This window comes from Aedes albopictus, chromosome 3 (assembly GCF_035046485.1).
Source record: "Aedes albopictus strain Foshan chromosome 3, AalbF5, whole genome shotgun sequence".
Lineage (NCBI taxonomy): Eukaryota > Metazoa > Arthropoda > Insecta > Diptera > Culicidae > Aedes > Aedes albopictus.
In genome coordinates, this window is record NC_085138.1 from 123,120,682 (window position 1) to 123,139,417 (window position 18,736).

The 18,736-nt window shown below is 39.8% G+C and overlaps 1 protein-coding gene across 1 annotated transcript; it reads left to right on the forward strand.

Moving 5' to 3' along the window:
* The first annotated feature begins 1,107 nt into the window (after positions 1–1,107).
* Positions 1,108–17,822, forward strand: LOC109433284 (apolipoprotein D). Its single transcript, XM_019709714.3, has 4 exons — positions 1,108–1,360; positions 2,095–2,341; positions 17,324–17,410; positions 17,483–17,822. The coding sequence occupies exons 1-4, from the start codon at positions 1,238–1,240 to the stop codon at positions 17,719–17,721; spliced, it is 696 nt and encodes a 231-aa protein (XP_019565259.3). The 5' UTR covers positions 1,108–1,237; the 3' UTR covers positions 17,722–17,822.
* Positions 17,823–18,736: the final 914 nt, after the last annotated feature.

Genomic DNA, 18,736 nt, shown 5'->3' on the forward strand with positions numbered 1-18,736 from the left:
ATGCGACATGCACTACACTAAGGATACGGGTAATGTCACAATAGATCTAAAAACTGGTCGCAGTGACAAACCCGAACAGGAAAAAAAAAACTTTCAAATGACTTACTGGACATGATATATTACAAATCGTAGCTTTGATAATGAAAAAATCTACCGTTACACCCGTAGACTTTAGGATCTAAACTCAAGAATAGTTTGGATGACCTAGACTCACTGACCTGTTTGGATGACCTCAGAAGACTCACTGGACATAATAGATTACAAATAGTAGCATTGTATACTGCAAGAATCTACCGTTACACCCGTAGACCTTGGGATCTATACTGAAGAACAGTTTGGATGGCCTAAGAAATCCCGACTGATCTGATTCTGTCTATTGAACTTTAAGAAGACTTACTGGATATGATCTATTATAAATCGTTGCTTTGCATAATGAAAGAAGTTACCGTTACACCCGTAGACTTTAGGATCTAAACTCAAAAATAGTTTGGATGACCTAGGATATCCTGAAAAAAAAAAATCTGCATGATATTCTATCCATTTTATGCTATTGAGCACCAAAACAACAGAAAAACGTAGAAAAAGCTCCATAATAACGCTTGGAAAAATTCCGGCTTCAAAGGGTTAAAACCCCTGTATTAAAAGTAATCATAATACGAACTGCAAATTTTAAACTGATTGGTTATTATAAATTTGACGTTAAAAAAGTGTACATGAAATCGAGATAAAATGTACATAAACTCGAAGCGCATAGAATCGAAGGTCTATACAATCGAGGGTCCACTAAATAGAGATATATTCTTGGGAATATCTACCTGTAGTGACAAAAATCAATATTAAGAACTAACTACACCATGAATGATTCTTATCCTTTTTGAGCTAAAGCACGTGCATCAACAAATGTGCAAATTTTGTTTCCATGTGCCCTTCGTCAACGTTCCGTCTCTTTCTCTTAGAACGCAAAGAGTTCGATTTCCATATCCACATGTGGTCTAAACGGTCTAAAATGTCCATAAACAGACTCAAAGCGTAAACCGATATGCGTCCCGTTTGTTTCACACTCGAAGTGAAATGTTTGTCGTTTGTTGTATGAAGGCACGAGTGCCTGCTCAGTCGTTGCTAGTCGATCGACAGAACAGCAAGTTTGGTGCCTGATCAGTTGTTTTTTTTTTCTCGCTGTATCGCAACAATCGTTATCGCTTCGACAGACCAAACCCTGCAACGGTGGGCGTCCAAAATGAAGTCTCCGATGATCGTCGTCGCTGTTCTCCTGCTCGGTGCAATCCATTCCATAAGGGCTGTTATCTACGAAAAGCGATGTCTGACTTTTCAAGAATCGTACAATTTCGATGAAAGCCGGGTAAGTTTTCTAAACGGGGGAAATTCAGTTGATGACGGGGATTCTAACCAGCTAATACATCATTTATGGCAGCTGATCTAACGAACACTTAAAAAGGGGGTTTGGACTTTTTTGTGCCTATGCATTTAAATATCTATCCAGTGCAAAACAACAAAAAATAGATATGCAAGCAAGAATAAACTCAAAAAAATATAAAAGTAGTTGAAAGATTAAGGAACAAAACCACACAAAACAGTATAAAAGGTTATACAAAAATCAACAACAAAAAAAATAAAAGCTTACGTTGAACATGTTTCAATGAAAAATCAGCATATTATGGTTTGCTATACAGTATACAGTAAATTTTTGAAAATTATTTAATTATTTTGGAAATGTGTGAAGTTTTTCAATATTTCAATTTTGTTTTGTTTTCATGTTATTTTCTATGTTCTCATTCTTCTTTTCGTGGTGTTCAAGGCCAAAAAACTTTTATATTTTCTGAAATTTCATTGTCTAATTTATTGCTCCTATTTATAAAGTATCCTTCTAAGATGTCAGGCTAGATGCACCATGATGATGACGTAATGCAGGCTAGATGCACCATGATGATGACGTAATGCACGTTCATCAGGCCTCCCTGGGTCATATTGACCCCAACATAGAACTAGGGTTAAAGCAATCCCTTTTTTCAGTGCATCGATATAATTTTCCCACTATCTCACACCGATCAAATGTGTTTACGCTTTGTTTTGCAGTATGCCGGCAAGTGGTACGAGATCCGTCGCCTATACGATCCCGATGAAGTCGAACTGGAGGACTGCGTGCAGGAGCAGTACACCCTAGCGGAGAATAAGCTCGATTTCGAGATTTTGCGAGCGGTGCAGCAGGGCCCCACTGGGGAGGTGGTCTACTCGACGGGCATCGCGACGCCCAAGGTGTTCCACAATACCAAGGTGCCGCAGTTCATTATGCGTTACAACACAACGGACCCGGCCGATCCAGGTGAGTGTTCAAACAGTAGCGGTGTGTTTGCGAGATCAATTCTCGTGCCGTTGCCAATGTGCATTTATCCGCTGCCCGTGGCAATAAACAGTGCATTTGATGACATTTGCATGTGGCATTTACAGCGCAAAATTACAATGTAGTTATCAGCTGAAGCTACAACAAGTAACAACAAATGCAAAGAGATAAAAGGAAGTGATGCTGTTGCCATTGACTAATCCATCCATGATTGCATGTATGACGCGCGCAGTATTGATTATTTTAGAATATTTTCTCCATATAGGGTCATGGGGCCATTAGTAATCCTATGACCCTATGAAAATGGAAGCATATATAAATGAAAACTTTAACGATGTATGAAATTCGTAATAATTATATTTCTTTTCTACTGAGTATTTATGTTAAAATTAAAATGAAATGCCTTATTTTGGCAACTGATAGCAACTTGTGATAGTTAATGTGTCACCAATCCAATTTTTCTTTGTTTCTTACCTTTTCTACTTTCACACCAATTCACATATTCAAAAACTCACTCCGGTATAATCTTATTTCTTTTGCGATCTTACCAAGATGATGAGTTAGTCGGTGAGTGATTGAGTTAGTAAGAAAACGAGTTGATGAGTGAATGAACATAAGTGATTCAATAAATGAATGATTTGATTAGAAAGTGGGTGCGTTAGTGTGTAAGTTCGTTAGTCAATCTGCGTGTGATATGGGTGATTCACTTTTAGTTGATAAATCAGTGAGTTAGTGAGAAAGCCAGCGTGTGAGTCAGTGAGTCAATGGTATTTTTCTGAACTATTTTAATACACCACCTGCTTTGAAGGAGAGCTATAATGCAGTAATATACTCATACAATGAACTTACGGAATTATGGGGAAATTGTGCAAAAATCGTGAGTATTATGATTCCATGCTTAATTTGGTGCTGTTTGTGCCGAACTTTGGGTAATTTTGTTGCTAATGGCTAGTTTCCACCTGGCAAGTACTGTGTAAAAGGATAGGACAAGTAATGGTCAAGTAAAACTTTTGCAATCAAAATTACTTTAGCGTTCGCAGATAATAAGTAATTCGCAGCCAAAAACATTTGCCAACAGATGGCACTGTCATACGATGCTGTCAGTCATGTTGTTAATTTTCCGTACGGAATAAAATGTCGATGTATTATTCCGTGAGTAAAAGTGACATTTCTCTTTCTTTTTGTTTCTTCTTTCGCACCAAAGACATCAGTGTGCATTAAGCTGTTAGTACACAGGGGCCTTAGGCCTAAAGTGCACAGAGTTAAAGATTTGGCAACGGAAGAACTCAAGATAAAACATCTGTTTGAAGTGCAACGGAATGCGGAAGCACTGTTTTATGTACTCAAAAAAAAAAAATCCGCAACTCTGCAGCTGCGGCAAAACGCAATGAGCGTGGATTTCCTGCGGGTAATTTCAAAACAACTTCAGTTTGGTGAATAAGTTTGTTTCCTGGAAGAAAGTAATTATGTGAGAATCTGCAGCATTGTTCTTGCTCTGTCTCGCTCTATCGGTGGTAATAAGCTATTTTTCGAAACGACAACAGTGTTGATATTGATATTAACTGTTCGAGTGTTGGACTGCATCGAAGAACCCCTCGGCGATGCATCGCCCATGAGAGACCCAAGGGAACCGAAGCATGGTACAATCGACTGAGCTTCAGTACGAAATACGTCGGCAAAGGGCTTGGACGGAGCCAAAATCCAAATAGATGTTAGTGTAGTTAATGTAGTAATTAGTTGTAATAAATGTAGTATGTTGTTAAATAAACTGTGTAGTTATGTTGAGTGATATGCGGTGCGGAGCTTTATAATAAACCCCGAAGGAATTCTCACCTAAATTGCCCTGGAAGGCCAGCCGACAGTCAACCCAAGGAAATCTCACCCATCCTAAAATACAGTCCACATCGGAAGGCAATTAAGGACCAGTCCCTAAACATTAACACTCACGGGCTTGGCCGCAACCTCCTATCAAATTTTCATTCATGAAATGAGCGATCAGCTGATCCGAAACGTCTCGTAAAATGGAGAAAATTAGTGCAGTAAAAATCCAAAGATTTTGAGAACGAACTACCTGGTCAATCCATGAGATATAAAGAAGTTAATACGAAAGGAAATTTCAAGAATTCCATTCTTATAAAAGAAAGTTATGATTTTATAGGAGTCTGGGTATTGTCCAAGATTCTGCAGGAAGCGGGAAATACTATTTAAAAAAACTAATAATTCGGCGAAGCTCCTCAAGTTCTTCAAAGAAGCTGTGGGTCCAAGAGAAGCTAATGATTTCAAAAGAACGTTCAGGACTCTGGGAGTTTTGGAAAGATGGTGTTTTGAGTTCGTCATGTAAATAGCTTTAATTCCAAGAACAAGCTGGCTAGTTCTCGAAAGTTCCTAAAAGAGTTCTATTAGGAGTTCCTCGATAATTCCTCCAGAATGTCCCTCAGGAGTTCACGGGAATACATCCAGAAGTTCTATTCCAGTTCTTCCTCCAGGAGATTATCAGGAATTCCTCCGGAGTTTCCCGGAAATTCCCGTGGGAGTTCCCTGGGAGTTCCTCCAGGAGTTCTGCGGGAATTCCTCCAGAAGTTCCCCGAGTTTTCCTCCAGGTAGTTCCACGAGAATTCCTCAAGGAGTGTTCCGAAAATTCCTCCAGGAATTTCCCAGGAAATCATCCAGAAATTTTCAGGTGAATCCTCTAGGAAATCCCTGATAAAACTTCCGAGAGTTCCCGGGAATGCCTCCAGAAGTTCCCCGTTAATTCCTCAAGGAGTATATCCAGGAGTTCCCCAGAAATTCTTCCAGGAGTTCTTCGGGAATTCATCAAGGGGATTTTCGAGAATTTCTGCATGAGTTCCCCGTGAATTCTTGTAGGAGTTCCCCGGGAATTCTTGCAGGATTCCCCAATGAGTTTCCAGGAAATTTCCCCCCAGGAACTCATCTAAAATTACCTCGATAGTTCCACCAAAAGTTCACCAATAATTCCACCATGACTTCTTTGGGAAATTTTCCAGGAATTCCTCTGAAATTCTCGTGCAATTCTTCCAGAATTCTTGCAGGACTTCCCCGAGAATCCCCGGATGGATTCCTGGAGAAATTTACCGGAGAAATCCCCGAAGCAATTTCTTGAGCAATCACCAGAGGATCTTCTGGAGCAAATCTCCAAAAAACTTTTCTAAGATTTTGCCAATAATTCCTCTGGAAGTTCTTCAAATGATTCCTCCGGAGATTTCTCCAGGAATTGCACCAGAGATTTCTCCAGGAATTTATCCAGAGATTCCTCCGGGGATTCCTCCAAGAATTTCTCCGGATATCCCTCCAAAAAATTTTCCGGAGATTCCTCCAGAAATTACTGCAGGAATCTTTGGGGGAATTTCTGGAGGAATCTACGGTGGAATTCCTGGAGAAATCTCTGGAGGAATTCCGGAAGGAATTTCTGGAGGAATTCCGGTAGGAATTTCTGAAGAAATTTCTCGAGGAATTTCTCGAGGAACCGTTAGAGGAATTATTGGAGAAATTTCAAGGAGGTATTTCTGGAGGAATCTCCGGAAAAGTTGAATGAGGCATCTCCGGAATATTTTTTGGAGGGATATCCGGAGGAATTCCTGGAGAAATCTTCGGAGGAGTAACTGGAGGAAACTTCGGAAGAGTTCCTGGAAAAATCAGCAAAGATAATCCGGAGGAATTCCCAAAGAAATTCCTGAAGGAATCCTCAGAGGAATTGCTGGAAAAATTGGCGGAGATAATCCGGGAGGAATTTTCGGAGGAATTCCTGGAGGAATTCCTGGAGGAATTCCAGGAGGAATCCTCGGAGGAATTCCTGGAGGAATCCTCGGAGGAATTCCTGGAGGAATCCTCGGAGGAATTCCTGGAGGAATCCTCGGAGGAATTCCTGGAGGAATCTCCGGAGGAATTCCTGGAGGAATCTCCGGAGGAATTCCGGGAGGAACTTCTGGAGGAATCTCTGAAAAAACCTCCGGAGGATTTTCAGGAGGATCTTTTGGAGGAATCTCCGGAAGGTTTTTTCCGAGGAATTTCCAAAAAAATTTCCGGAGGAGTTCCTGCAGGAATCTCCAGAGAAATTTCTGGAGGAATCTTTGGAGGAATTATTGGAGAAATCTTAGAATGCATTCCTGTAGAAGTCCTAGAAGGAACTCTTGGAATGATCTCGGAAGGAATTTCTGCGGGATTATCTGAATAAATATCTGAGTGAGCTCCGAAAAAAAATACTACAGAAATCCCTCATGAAGGGATTTTTTGTAGAACTTCTAATGAAAATCTCAGAGACATTTTGAGACAATCCCCAGCGAACTCCTGGTGGATTTTCTGGTGGAGCACCTGGAAGAATTTCAAGAGAATTTTCTGCGAAATCTCAAAGAAAAACCTTCGTACGGAATGCCAGAAGATTCATCACAAAGAATCTTTGTGGATCTTCATTAAATTTCCATTCAATTCCCTGTGGAGCTTTGTCCCAGAATTTCTTCAAGAACCCCATGAAGTAACCGTCAGAGACCCAGCAGAATTCCTCCCACCGTAGTGCGAATCCGTAGTCTGGATTTTCCCCAGAAACCCACCCAAAAGTTATAAATTAAATCATTTTCCCCACACGCGCGCGAAAAAGCACATTTCAATTTCAATAACATTTCCTGAGGAAAGAACGAAATTTCTTCAAGTCCAAATCGTAAACAATCTGGCTCTTTTCTTTCACATCCTTCTTACAGCATCGTTTCGTTAAAATGCTGTCAGTCAAACAAATGTCAAAATTACTTACGGAAAAAGGAGGAATTTTACATGAGCGCTCTACTTGGGAGCAGGAAACTAAGCTTAAAGAGGTAAGAAATGGAGGAACCAACATCACAGTTACCCAAAGATTTGCTCAAGCAACATCGAATTAGGCTAATTATCATAATACCCACGCTTTTTGCACAATTTCATTGCAACAACGAAGAATTCAGCTTCTAACCATGCAAAAATCAGCTTACATATGGATGAACCACTGCAAAGTGGTTCCGCCATAGGTCATTAATCCAAAAAATTGACCTCAATGAAACTGTGATATCATTGCGGAAACATCAAGTTTAATGCTTTAATAACTAGGGACATCCATTACTTTTATCAAATGTATGCCGAAACTTTTCTGCAGAGCTCATGAAAGTAGATGTTCTTAAGTAGATATTTTATTCGAATTTTTCTAATTTCAGTCCTATACATTTATCACTCTATTAAAAAGTCTTATCCATTCGACATGTATTTGGTTGATTGTTTTCGATTCTTACATAGTTGAAATCGATGTTTATCACAAATTTAGATGCCATTCTTTTTTATTTTATTTGAATACGTGTGACTGAACTAGATGCTTTTTCCACAAAGTATAAAAAAACTGAACATTTTCAACAAACCGAAAAAAATGTTTCCCCTTCCGACCCCCTCGAACGTTCTTTTATAAAACTTCCCTATAATCTTAAACAATGATTTACTGGCGAATTTAGCTGCGACCGTTTGCGACCAGATTGGTGGTAGCCACTTGAGTGTCGTACTTTCAATTTACATAAAAACTAACAAATACCTCCCGCATTGCATTGCAAGGAACACTTTTTTCCAACTTTCACCCTCTTTATCTATTACAGTATGTGTGTTTCACTATTCTTGAGCAGTTTTAACTACCATGGACCATCTAAACTAATATTAGTATATCCAAATCAGTTGGTAACTAAAACTGCAAAATAATGAATTTCGGCTCCGTAAGGCCAAACTCGATTGAGCCCATTTTTAATAAACAATACAAAAACGCATTTGGAATGCAAATATGCATCAAATTTAGCGGTTTCATCATAAAACTCGATAAAATCATATTTATGGGCTCCCTCATATGGGGCTGGAACCACTGTGCACTGCAAGGAGTGTCCGTCTACATCTTGATTTGAAGGGGAGGAGAGATGTACCTACAGGGTGCGTGCGGTAATTTTGCACTAACCTTCAAACAGGAATATTTCATCAAAGGGTTGCAATAAAAATATAAATCCCACATCATCAAATGCACCATATTTCTAGTGAACTGTGAAGAATATAAAACCAAACCGTGGTGGTATGAGAAAATATTTTCAGACCCTATGTTTTACACTAGCGCGCCCAATAACATTTCGGGTTCTACTGTTTGTTGTGTAAATAATGTTGAATGGTAGGTACATCCTTGGAGGTGCATCACACAGCTCAGTGGAGAGCTAGGTATGCAATAAATTGTAAATATGTTATACCTAGATTGAATAAAGGAGAGGCACTGAGCTGGTAGCGATATCAGTCAGTGCCTGGATTTGGAGAACAAAGCCTCGCCTGTGTTTTTATTTCCAACAGGTTATGGGCCCAGGGACGCCCTGGCGGTGGTTCGGGAAGCGAGGAGACCAAGATGCGGTACCATCCAATATCCGATGAGATATCAAGATGCGATGAGGCCTGGTGCCAATAGTCGTTGAGATACCGAGAGGCGGTGAGGATCTAGTATCTTGAGGGACCTGCGCTGGAACCAGGAGATCGAGGCAGAGGGTGCTGGCTGATCGGGACGCTGGAGCTGGATGGCGGGAAGGTACTCGGATGAAGCTTCGAGCCAGGAGGAGCTTGGAATCAAAGGTAGCTCGGTAGTGTAGAGCAAAGGTGCTATTAGGAGTTCGGCGGGCTTTGGATCCAGGAGGAGTACGGTGACCAGATATGCTTGGGACGCGTCGGATCTGAGTGTGTGATGAGGAGGAGGAGGTAGGTACATCCTTGGAGGTGCATCACACAGCTCAGTGGAGAGCTAGGTATCAACTGGTAGGTAAATGGAAATAAATTGTAAATATGTTATACCTAGATTGAATAAAGGAGAGGCACTGAGCTGGTAGCGATATCAGTCAGTGCCTGGGTTTGGAGAACAAAGCCTCGCCTGTGTTTTTTATTTCCAACAAATAAGACGAAATCAGTAAAATGTAATGTGTAAAAGCCCGATAATGATACACGAGACGTCATGATACAGATACATATGCTTCAAAAATTATAATTTAAATAATTTTGACGTGGTGATTTTAACACATTATCGAATAGCATCAATAAAAACTGGTTGTTTTTTTTCGATACACTAAGTCTAGGGTACAACTTTTTTTTTGCAAGCATCGGATCACTTAGCGGTCTTCAACAAAGATGTTCCTCATAGAATTCCTTATAATAATAGTAAAAATAAGGGTTATTGAATGCTTCCAGTGCCATCTAGTGGCAGAAAACTAAAACTATGCCATTCCTGCACATATTTGCACCAGTTTTACCATATAAACTTCAGACTAGTCGAGCGATACCTAAGACCTTATCAATTCAGCTCAAATTTGTGCTGTACCTTATGGGAGTCTAAAACAGCAAATTGAGGTGGTCAGACTTAGAATATTTTAGTTTTAAATTTTCTCATAAATGTTTGAGCAGCCCTAGTAGAATACCATTGCTCAAATTAGAATTTCCGACTTCTTCCAGTTATTTCTCCGGTATCTTCCATTCCAGCGATGTAGTTTTTTGTAGGTAACAAGCCTATGGAATCCCCCAACTACACTGAAAAAATCAGCTTCATAGCGTTCTTGACAGCTGAGAAAATGCAGATAGTATGCAGCTGCTCCATATATTTATACTCAAGTTGTTCGCATTTTCGTCTTCTAGAAACCTCTTTTTCAAATTTATGGGATAGTTTTTGAACGGCACACAACGATGATACCATTGGAGCTCCTCGTACAAAAAAATATTCTAGTTCTATGTACCTAAAATAACACAATTGTTGACCAAAATATAGAGAACAACACTAAAACGGACTTGCAGCGGGTCTCAGGATCGTTCAAAAAAGGTTATGGATATTAGGACCACTTTTTTCTTCCTAAATCATTGAAATAATCACAATTATTCGCGAAAAAATAGTTTAGTATTGATCTATTGTCGAATTATTTTTTAAACGTGCTTTATGATTACGATATGATTTAGTGCAAAAATATCGCACGCACCCTGTATTCCTAAAAAAATTGCAGGACGAATTTTCGAAGCAATTCCTTGCGGGAACTGCTGGGGGTATTGTTGAAGGAATTCATTGACGGAGGGCATTCCTGAACAAAACGGTGGTTGAGCTCGTAAAGGATTTCTTGGAAAAAGTGGTGAAAGAATTCCTAGATGAATTCTTGGACAATTTCCTGACTCCTAAATTTCATCCCTGTAAAATAAACCAAAAAAAAAAACAAGATGAATCGCTGAAGGAAACCTCTACAAGTCTTGGAAGTAATCTAAAACAAAATCGTGAGTATTTCTGGTAGCATCCCTGGAGAAATTCTTGTGAGCATTCCTGGAACAGATGATGGAGGGATTTCAAAAATTTTTGAAAGTAATCCTTACAATACCTGGAGGAACTCCTGTAGGAATCAATGAAAAAATTCCCGGAGGAATCTTTGCAGGAATTCTTAGAAAAATCTTTTAAGGAATTTCTGGAGGAATCCCTGGAGGAATTCCTGCAGTAATATCTGTAGGAATTCCTGGAGGAATCTCTGGAAAAACTCCTGGAGATATCTCTAGAAGAATTCCTGGAAAAACCTCTGGAAGAATTTCTGGAGGAATCTTTGAAGGAATTCTTGAAGGAATCTCTGGAGGAATTCCTACAGGAATCTCTGGAAGAATTTATGGAGCAATCCCTGGAGGAATTCTGGGAGCAATCTCTGTAGAATTCCTGCAGGAGTCTCAGGAAGAATTCGTTTAGGAATCTTTGAATGAATTCTTGGAGGAATCTCTGGAAGAATTTCTGTAGATATCTCTGGAAGAATTCCTGGGAAAATCTCTAGAGGAATTCATGGAGGAATCTCTGGAGGAATTCCTGGAGGAGTTCTTGAAGAAATCTCTGGAGGAATTTCTGAAGAAATTCTGCAAGAATTCTGGAGAAATTCCTAGAGGATCTCTGGAGGAATTACTGGAGGATCCTCTGGAAGAATTTCTGGAGAAATCTTTCCTGAAGGAATCTCTGGAGGAAGTCCTGGAGGAATCTCTGGAGAAATTCCTGGAGGAATCTCTGTAGGAATTTCTGCAGAAAACTCTGGAGGAATTCCTGGAGGAATCTCTGGAGGATTTTCTGCAGAAATCTCTGAAAGAATTGCTGGAGCAATCTCTGGAGGACTTCCGGAAGCAATCTCTGTAGGAATTCCTAGAGGAATCCTTCGAGGAATTCCTGGGAGTATCCCTGGAGAAAGTCCTGGAGGAATCCCTGGAAAAATTCCTGAAAGAATCTCTGGAAGAATTCTTTGAGGAATCTCTGAAAGAATTCCTATAGCAATCTCTGGAGGAGTTCCTAGGGGAATTTCTGGAGGAATTCTTGGAGGAATCTCTGGAAGAATTCCTGGAGGAATTCCTGATAGAATTCGCGATGGAATTTCTGGAGGAATTCTTAAAGGATTCTCTGGAGCTATTCCTGGAGGAATCCTTAGAGAAATTTTTGGAGGAATCCCCGGAGAAATTCCTTTAGGAATACCTGGAAGAATCTGTGGAAAAAATCCTGAAGGAATTACTGAAGAAATCCCTAGAGAACTTCGTGAGAAGTACTTTTTCTGGAGGAATTCCTGGAGGGATTCCTTGAAGAGTTTGTGATGGAATTTCTAAAGGAATCCCTTTTGGAATTCCTGGAAGAATCGCTGGAGGAATTCCTGAAAAAACCTCTGGAGAAATCTCTAGAAAAATACCTAGAGAAATATATGGAGGAATCTCTGGTGGAATTCATGGAGGAATCTCTTGAAAAGCCTCTGGTGGAATTTCTTAATGCAACTCTTAGAGTAATCCTTCCTCCATCAGTGCGGAATCCGTGCAGGAATATTTGGAGAATCTCTGGAGGAATTTCTGGAGATTCTCTGGAGAAATCTCTGAAGAAATTTCTGGTGGAATTCCTTGAGAAATCCCTGGAGGGATTCCTAGATGAATCTCCTGAAGGAATTCCACGAGGAATCTCTGGAGAGATTGCTACTTGAACCTCTGGAGTAATTCCTGGAGGAATCTCTGGAGGAATTCCTGCGGGAATCTCTGGAGGAATTCCTGCGGGAATCTCTAGAGAAATTCCTTAAGGAATCTCTGGAGGAATTCCTGAAGGAATCTCTGAAGGAATTCCTGAAGGAATCTCTGGAGGAATTCCTGAAGGAATCTCTGGAGGAATTCCTGAAGGAATCTCTGGAGGAATTCCTGAAGGAATCTCTGGAGGAATTCCTGAAGGAATCTCTGGAGGAATTCCTGAAGGAATCTCTGGAGGAATTCCTGAAGGAATCTCTGGAGGAATTCCTGAAGGAATCTATGGAGGAATTCCTGAAGGAATCTCTGGAGAAATTCCTGAAGGAATCTCTGGAGGAAATCCTGAAGGAATCTCTGGAGGAATTCCTGAAGGAATCTCTGGAGGAATTCCTGAAGGAATCTCTGGAGGAATTCCTGAAGGAATCTCTGGAGGAATTCCTGAAGGAATCTCTGGAGGAATTCCTGAAGGAATCTCTGGAGGAATTCCTGAAGGAATCTCTGGAGGAATTCCTGAAGAAATCTCTGGAGGAATTCCTGAAGGAATCTCTGGAGGAATTCCTGCGGGAATCTCTGGAGGAATTCCTGAAGGAATCTCTGGAAGAATTCCTGAAGGAATCTCTGGAGGAATTCCTGAAGGAATCTCTGGAGGAATTCCTGAAGGAAGCTCTGGAGGAATTCCTGAAGGAATCTCTGGAGGAATTCCTGAAGGAATCTCTGCAGGAATTCCTGGAGGAATCTCTGGTGAAATTCCTTGATGAATCTCCTGAAGGAATTCCAGGAGGAATCTCTGGACGGATTGCTGCAAGAATGTCTGGAATAGTTCCTGGAGAAATCTCTGGAGGAATTCCTGAAGGAATCTCTGGAGAAGTTCCTAAAGGAATCTCTGGAGGAATTCCTGGAGCAATCTCTGGAGGAATTCATGGAGGAATTTCTGGAGGAATCTCTGGAAGAATTGCTGGAGGAATCTCTGGAAGGATTGCTGGAGGAATCTATGGAGGGATTCCTGGAAGAATCTCTGGAGGAATTCCTGGAGGCATCTCTGGAGGAATTCTTGGAGGAATCTCTGGAGGAATTCGTGGAGGAATCTCTGGAAAAATTCCTGGAGGAATCTCTGGAAGAATTCCTGGAGGAATCTCTGAAAGAATTCCTGCAGGAATCTCTGGAGGCATTCCTGGGGGTATCTCTGGAGAAATTCCTGAAGGAATCTTCGATGGAATTCCTGGAGGAATTCCTGGAGCAATCATTGAAAGAATGCCTGGAGGAATTCCTAGAGCAATTCCTGGAGAAATTCCTAGAGGAATTTCTGGAGGAATTTCTTGAGGAATATCTGGATGAATTTCTAGAGGAATTCCTGGAGGAATTTCTAGAGGAATTCCTGGAGGAATTCTTAGAGGAATTTCTGGAGGAATTCCTGGAGGAATTTCTAGAGGAATTCCTGGAGGAATCCTCGGAGGAATTCTTAGAGGAATCCCTGGAGCAGTTTCTGGAGGAATCCTTAGAGAAATTTCTCGATGAATACCCGGATGAATGAAACCCCTGGTGGTACTTCTTTATGCAATTCTAAAAGTAATTCCTGGAGGAATTCAGTGCGGAATCCCTGGAGAAATTTCTGGAGATTCTCTGAATCTATTTCTGGAGGAATTCCTGGCGAAATTCCTAGAGGAATCTCTGGTGGAATTCTCAGATGAATCACATGGAGGAATTCCTACTGGAATCTCTTGAGGAATTGCTGCAGGAATCTCTAAAGTAATTCCTGGAGGAATTTCTGGAGGAATTCCTGGAGGATTCACTGGTGGATTTCCTTGAGGAATATCTGGAGGAATTCCTTGAGGAATATCTGGAGGAATTCTTTAAGGAATATCTGAAGGAATCTCTGGAGCAAGCTCTTTAGGAATTCTTGGAGGAATCCGTGGAGAAATTTCTAAAGGAATTCCAGTAGAAATCCCTACAGAAATCCCTAGAGAACTACCAGAAGAAATTTCTGGAGGAATCTTTGGAGGAATTTCTGGAGGAATCCCTGAATGAATTTTTGGAGGAACTTCTGGAGGAGTTTCTGAAGAAATCACTATAGTAATTCTCGGAGAAATCCCGTGAGAATTCTCTGGAGGAATTCTTGGAGGAAACTCTGGATGAGCTTTTGAAGGAATCGCTATAGAAATTCTTGGAAAAATTCCTTGAGAAATTCCTGGTAGGATTCCTAAAGAAATTCCTGGAGGAATCTCTAAAGGAATTCTTGGAGAAATATCTGGAGTAATTACTGGAGGAAACTTTGGAATTCCTGGAAGAATCGCTGGAGGAATTCTTGAACAAAACCCTGGAGAAATCCCTAGAGAAATGCCAGGAGAAATATTTTGGGGGAATCTCTGGAAAAGCCCCTGCTGGAATTCCTTGATGGAATTCTTAGAGTAACCCCTGGAGGAATTACTGGGGTAATCTCTGGTGGAATCCTTGAATGAATTTGTGGAAAAATAACTGAAGGAATCCCATGAGGTATCCCTGGAGAAATCCCTGGAGGAATTTGTGAAGAAAACCCATGACAAATTCGTGAGGAATCATCGGAGGAATTCTAAGAATTCTAGGAATCATTATTGAAAGACTCTCAGAAATAGTTCCCGGAGAAATCCATGGAAAATCCCAGAGAATCCCTGTTGGAATTCCTGAGGGATTTTCTGGAGGTTTTTTTTTCAGAAACCCCAGAAGAAATACCGAAAGCATTTTCTTTAAGAATATCTAAAGAAATCACAGGAAAGATTTGTAAACGAATATCTGTACGAATTTCTGAGAAAAGCTCTGGTAAAAAAAATCTGATGGTGTCCATGTCCGCGGTTATTTCTCCTGAAATCTCTAGAGAAATTTCTGAAAGAATCTCTGGAGGAATCACTAACGAAAGCCAAAAGGAAATTTCTGGAGAAATGTTTCGATGCATCCTTGCAGATGTCTCTGTAAGAATCGTGGAAAAATTTCTGAGGTACACTCCCGATCAAAAGATTGGGGTCACCCCCTCAAAAACATGTCATTTTTTTAGGCCATTATCTTCGCCAATTTGCGTCCGATTTCAAAACCGTAGGTCTCGTTCAAAAGATATTAAGTCAAAGAAACTTTAAACATGATTTAAAAGAAACTTTTTCAAAAAAAATTGTATTTAAACTTAATCCAAAGTTGCCAAATTTTCTAAAAAATGAATATAAACTTACGGCAGTGTCGCTGGAAATTGCGTCGACCAAATTTTAAGATGAGAGCGGTAATATAACCCATTTTCTATTAGCTTTCAACTGCTTTTTACAGAACTTAGCTAAAAAATCTAGAAAAAAAGTTATTAAGTAAAATAATCCTTGATGTCATCGACCAAAAGTTTGGGGTCACCCCTCAAAATGATGTATCGGCCAAAAGTTTGAGGTCACTATCGTAAAACATGGAAAAGTGATTTGTTGATATCTTTGTCATTTTTCATTCAATTTTAATTCTTCTTGGCTTATTTGAAACAAAATGAACTTACTGCATAGACATTCAACCACACATATTTGTTGAAATTTACATACTAAAACTTAACGTGAAGTTGCCTCATTTTGTGAAGTGTTATGTTAACTTTACATAACATTTTTATATACAAAAATCGTTAAATACGTAAGTTAAAGACATCAAACGTAAATTTAGTTTATTATCTTTGAAATGAGCCAAAAAGATTTCAGAAGATATCATCAAATCACTTTTCCATGTTTTACGAAAATGACCCCAAACTTTTGGCTGATACATCATATTGAGGGGTGACCCTAAACTTTTGGTCGATGACATAAAGAGTTAATTTACTGAATAATTTTTTTTCTAGATTTTTAAGCTAAGTTCTGTAAAAAGCAGTTGAAAGCTAATAGAAAATGGGTTATATTACCGCTCTCATCCTTAAATTTGGTCGACCCTATTTCCAGCGACACTGCCGTAAGTTTATATTCATTTTTTTAGAAAATTTGGCAACTTTGGGTTAAGTTTACTTACATTTTTTTTGAAAAAGTTTCTTTTAAATCATGTTCAAAGTTTCTTTGACTTATTATCTTTTGAATGAAACCTAGGGTTTTGAAATCGGACGCAAATTGGCGGAAATATGGGCCTCAAAAAATGACATGTTTCAGAGGGGGTGACCCCAAACTTTTGATGGAGAGTGTATGTATCGGAACAAGCCCTGAAACAATTACTATCGGAATTCCGCAAGACATTCCTGAAGAAGTTCCTTGTGGAATTCTTGAGGAATTCCCGAAAAAAATCATTGTGGAATTTTTGAAGTCGTTGGGGAAGAATTCTTAGGTGTTATGCTCTTCGAACGTCGTTTGTTTTAAATGACCACTAGTGAAAAAGGGTACAAGTGCCATCAGTAATCTCACGTTCCCATATTCATCCTTTTCGAAAACAAGAGATTACGACACCGATTGATTCCGTTCCTTTTGGGTTTAAGCGTGCTCACTTCTAACAAAAAATACAAAAATTAGAAACAAAACAAACAGCGCTTCAATTTTTTGATTCTGGTAGGATGAAAATAGGAGCTACATGCTTAACCCAAAAAGGGATGTTCCATCAAAGACGAGCTCTGGAAGGCGCCTGGGGTCCAGCAATTCATATCCTTGATTGAACGATTCAGTTTTTCCTCATCGGGTTCCTTCCAGAATCGGTGTCGGATGCCCTTGTGAGCAAATGATCAAACCACAAATATTATTCCTGATTTGCTGTAGGAAACCCCTCCTTCATAGTTTAATCCTTCCTTATTCAATATTTAATACTATTCATAATCTTAATTTTTGAAAATATATATGTGCATATGGTATGGTCCAAAATCTACCAAAGACACATTTTTTTTATTTTCACAATTTAAGTGTAATGCACAGTTGTCCACAATCAAAATGTTTTAGTTGAACCAAAACACTTAAGTATAACATAACTCGTCTCCTATTTCAGACACAGCAATGGACATCGTTCAAACCGACTACCTCAACTATGCCATCGTGTATTCCTGTAATCCTATCAATTCGACAACGGTGGCAGGTATGTATGGGTTGGGTTTACGTTATTAAACAACAGACACATTTCAAATTCACCGCATTTACCATTTCGCAGAATTTGCCTGGATTATCTCCCGTGAGCCGCTTCTCAAGAAGCATACCGCCGATTTGATCAACAAATTTGTCGAAGCCCACTTCAAACACCCGGAGCACAAGTGGCGCACCACCGAGCAGTCGGACAAGGTCTGCAAACCGAACATTCTTCCGGCGGGCAGTGCAGCGGTGAGGATGTCACTGTGGAGCAGTTTGATGCAGTTTTCTGTTGCGTTGTTGGTGGTGAAAATGCTATCGTAAAAGTCTAGGGATATTTTGTAATAGTGCTAATGTAAAAAGTTGCTTGGAATCTCATTGTAAATGTTGTTATAAAAATGGATGATTGATTAAAATTAGAAAAATAAATAAATAATCATTGCTCTATTTTTTTTATTAAATTATGTGTTTAGTTCAAGGAATTTGATTTTGAAAACCATAAACGATAATTCGAATCTTATTCCCGTATTTATGTACTATGCTGAGCCATAAATTCTTCCAATTTTTCATCATTGGTAATAAAATCCAGCAGGTACCGCCGCCCGTCAGTTTTCATTCGGAAAGTTAAATTTTAATTACCAATTTTCTTCCAAACAGCTCCGCTTTCGCCAAAGAATCCCATAATAAAAGCCTGAGCATCGCTGTTAAATGGACCCCTCACGTAATGGTTTATGGTATTCGCGCTAATGCAAATAAATCTCCAGCTTTTTAATTAAAGCCCGATATTTCGCTTTATTACAATTTTTTCTCAATCAACGGCATCCTTGACGCCAGTACTGGCCCGGAAATTGCCTCCGACAATAAGCTAATTCGTCATCTAAAACGGGCTTCCCAGGCCAGGGGACCGCCTCCGTCGCACGCCTAAAGGCATCCCGTGCCATATTATGGGAGAAAGAGCGGCTTCAGTCCCTCCAAGTGCGCCAACGTTTTCATCATCCGCTTTTGATGGAGTGCGCTGTCATGTGGAGCTTATAATTAGTTGCTGCTTGTCGGAGTTTTCCATGCTGTAATGTTGTAAAGGTCGAGTGCTGTGATATGGAGTACAGCTTATCAAAGCGTGCTAGTCCTTGAAAAATCTGCGTTCTCGGTAGAAATTATGTTAAGTGACCTTGTAAGTGAAGAGGCAGCAGGAACAAACTTGGCGTCATATGAGAAATACAGGAGCCCTCTAAAAGTATTACAGAAAGCTGTTCTATGAATATCTATGTATTGTTCACTGAATTATAAGCATTTTTTTCATGTTTATAGTAAAACGTCTTGTCAAATAAAGCAGAAGCAA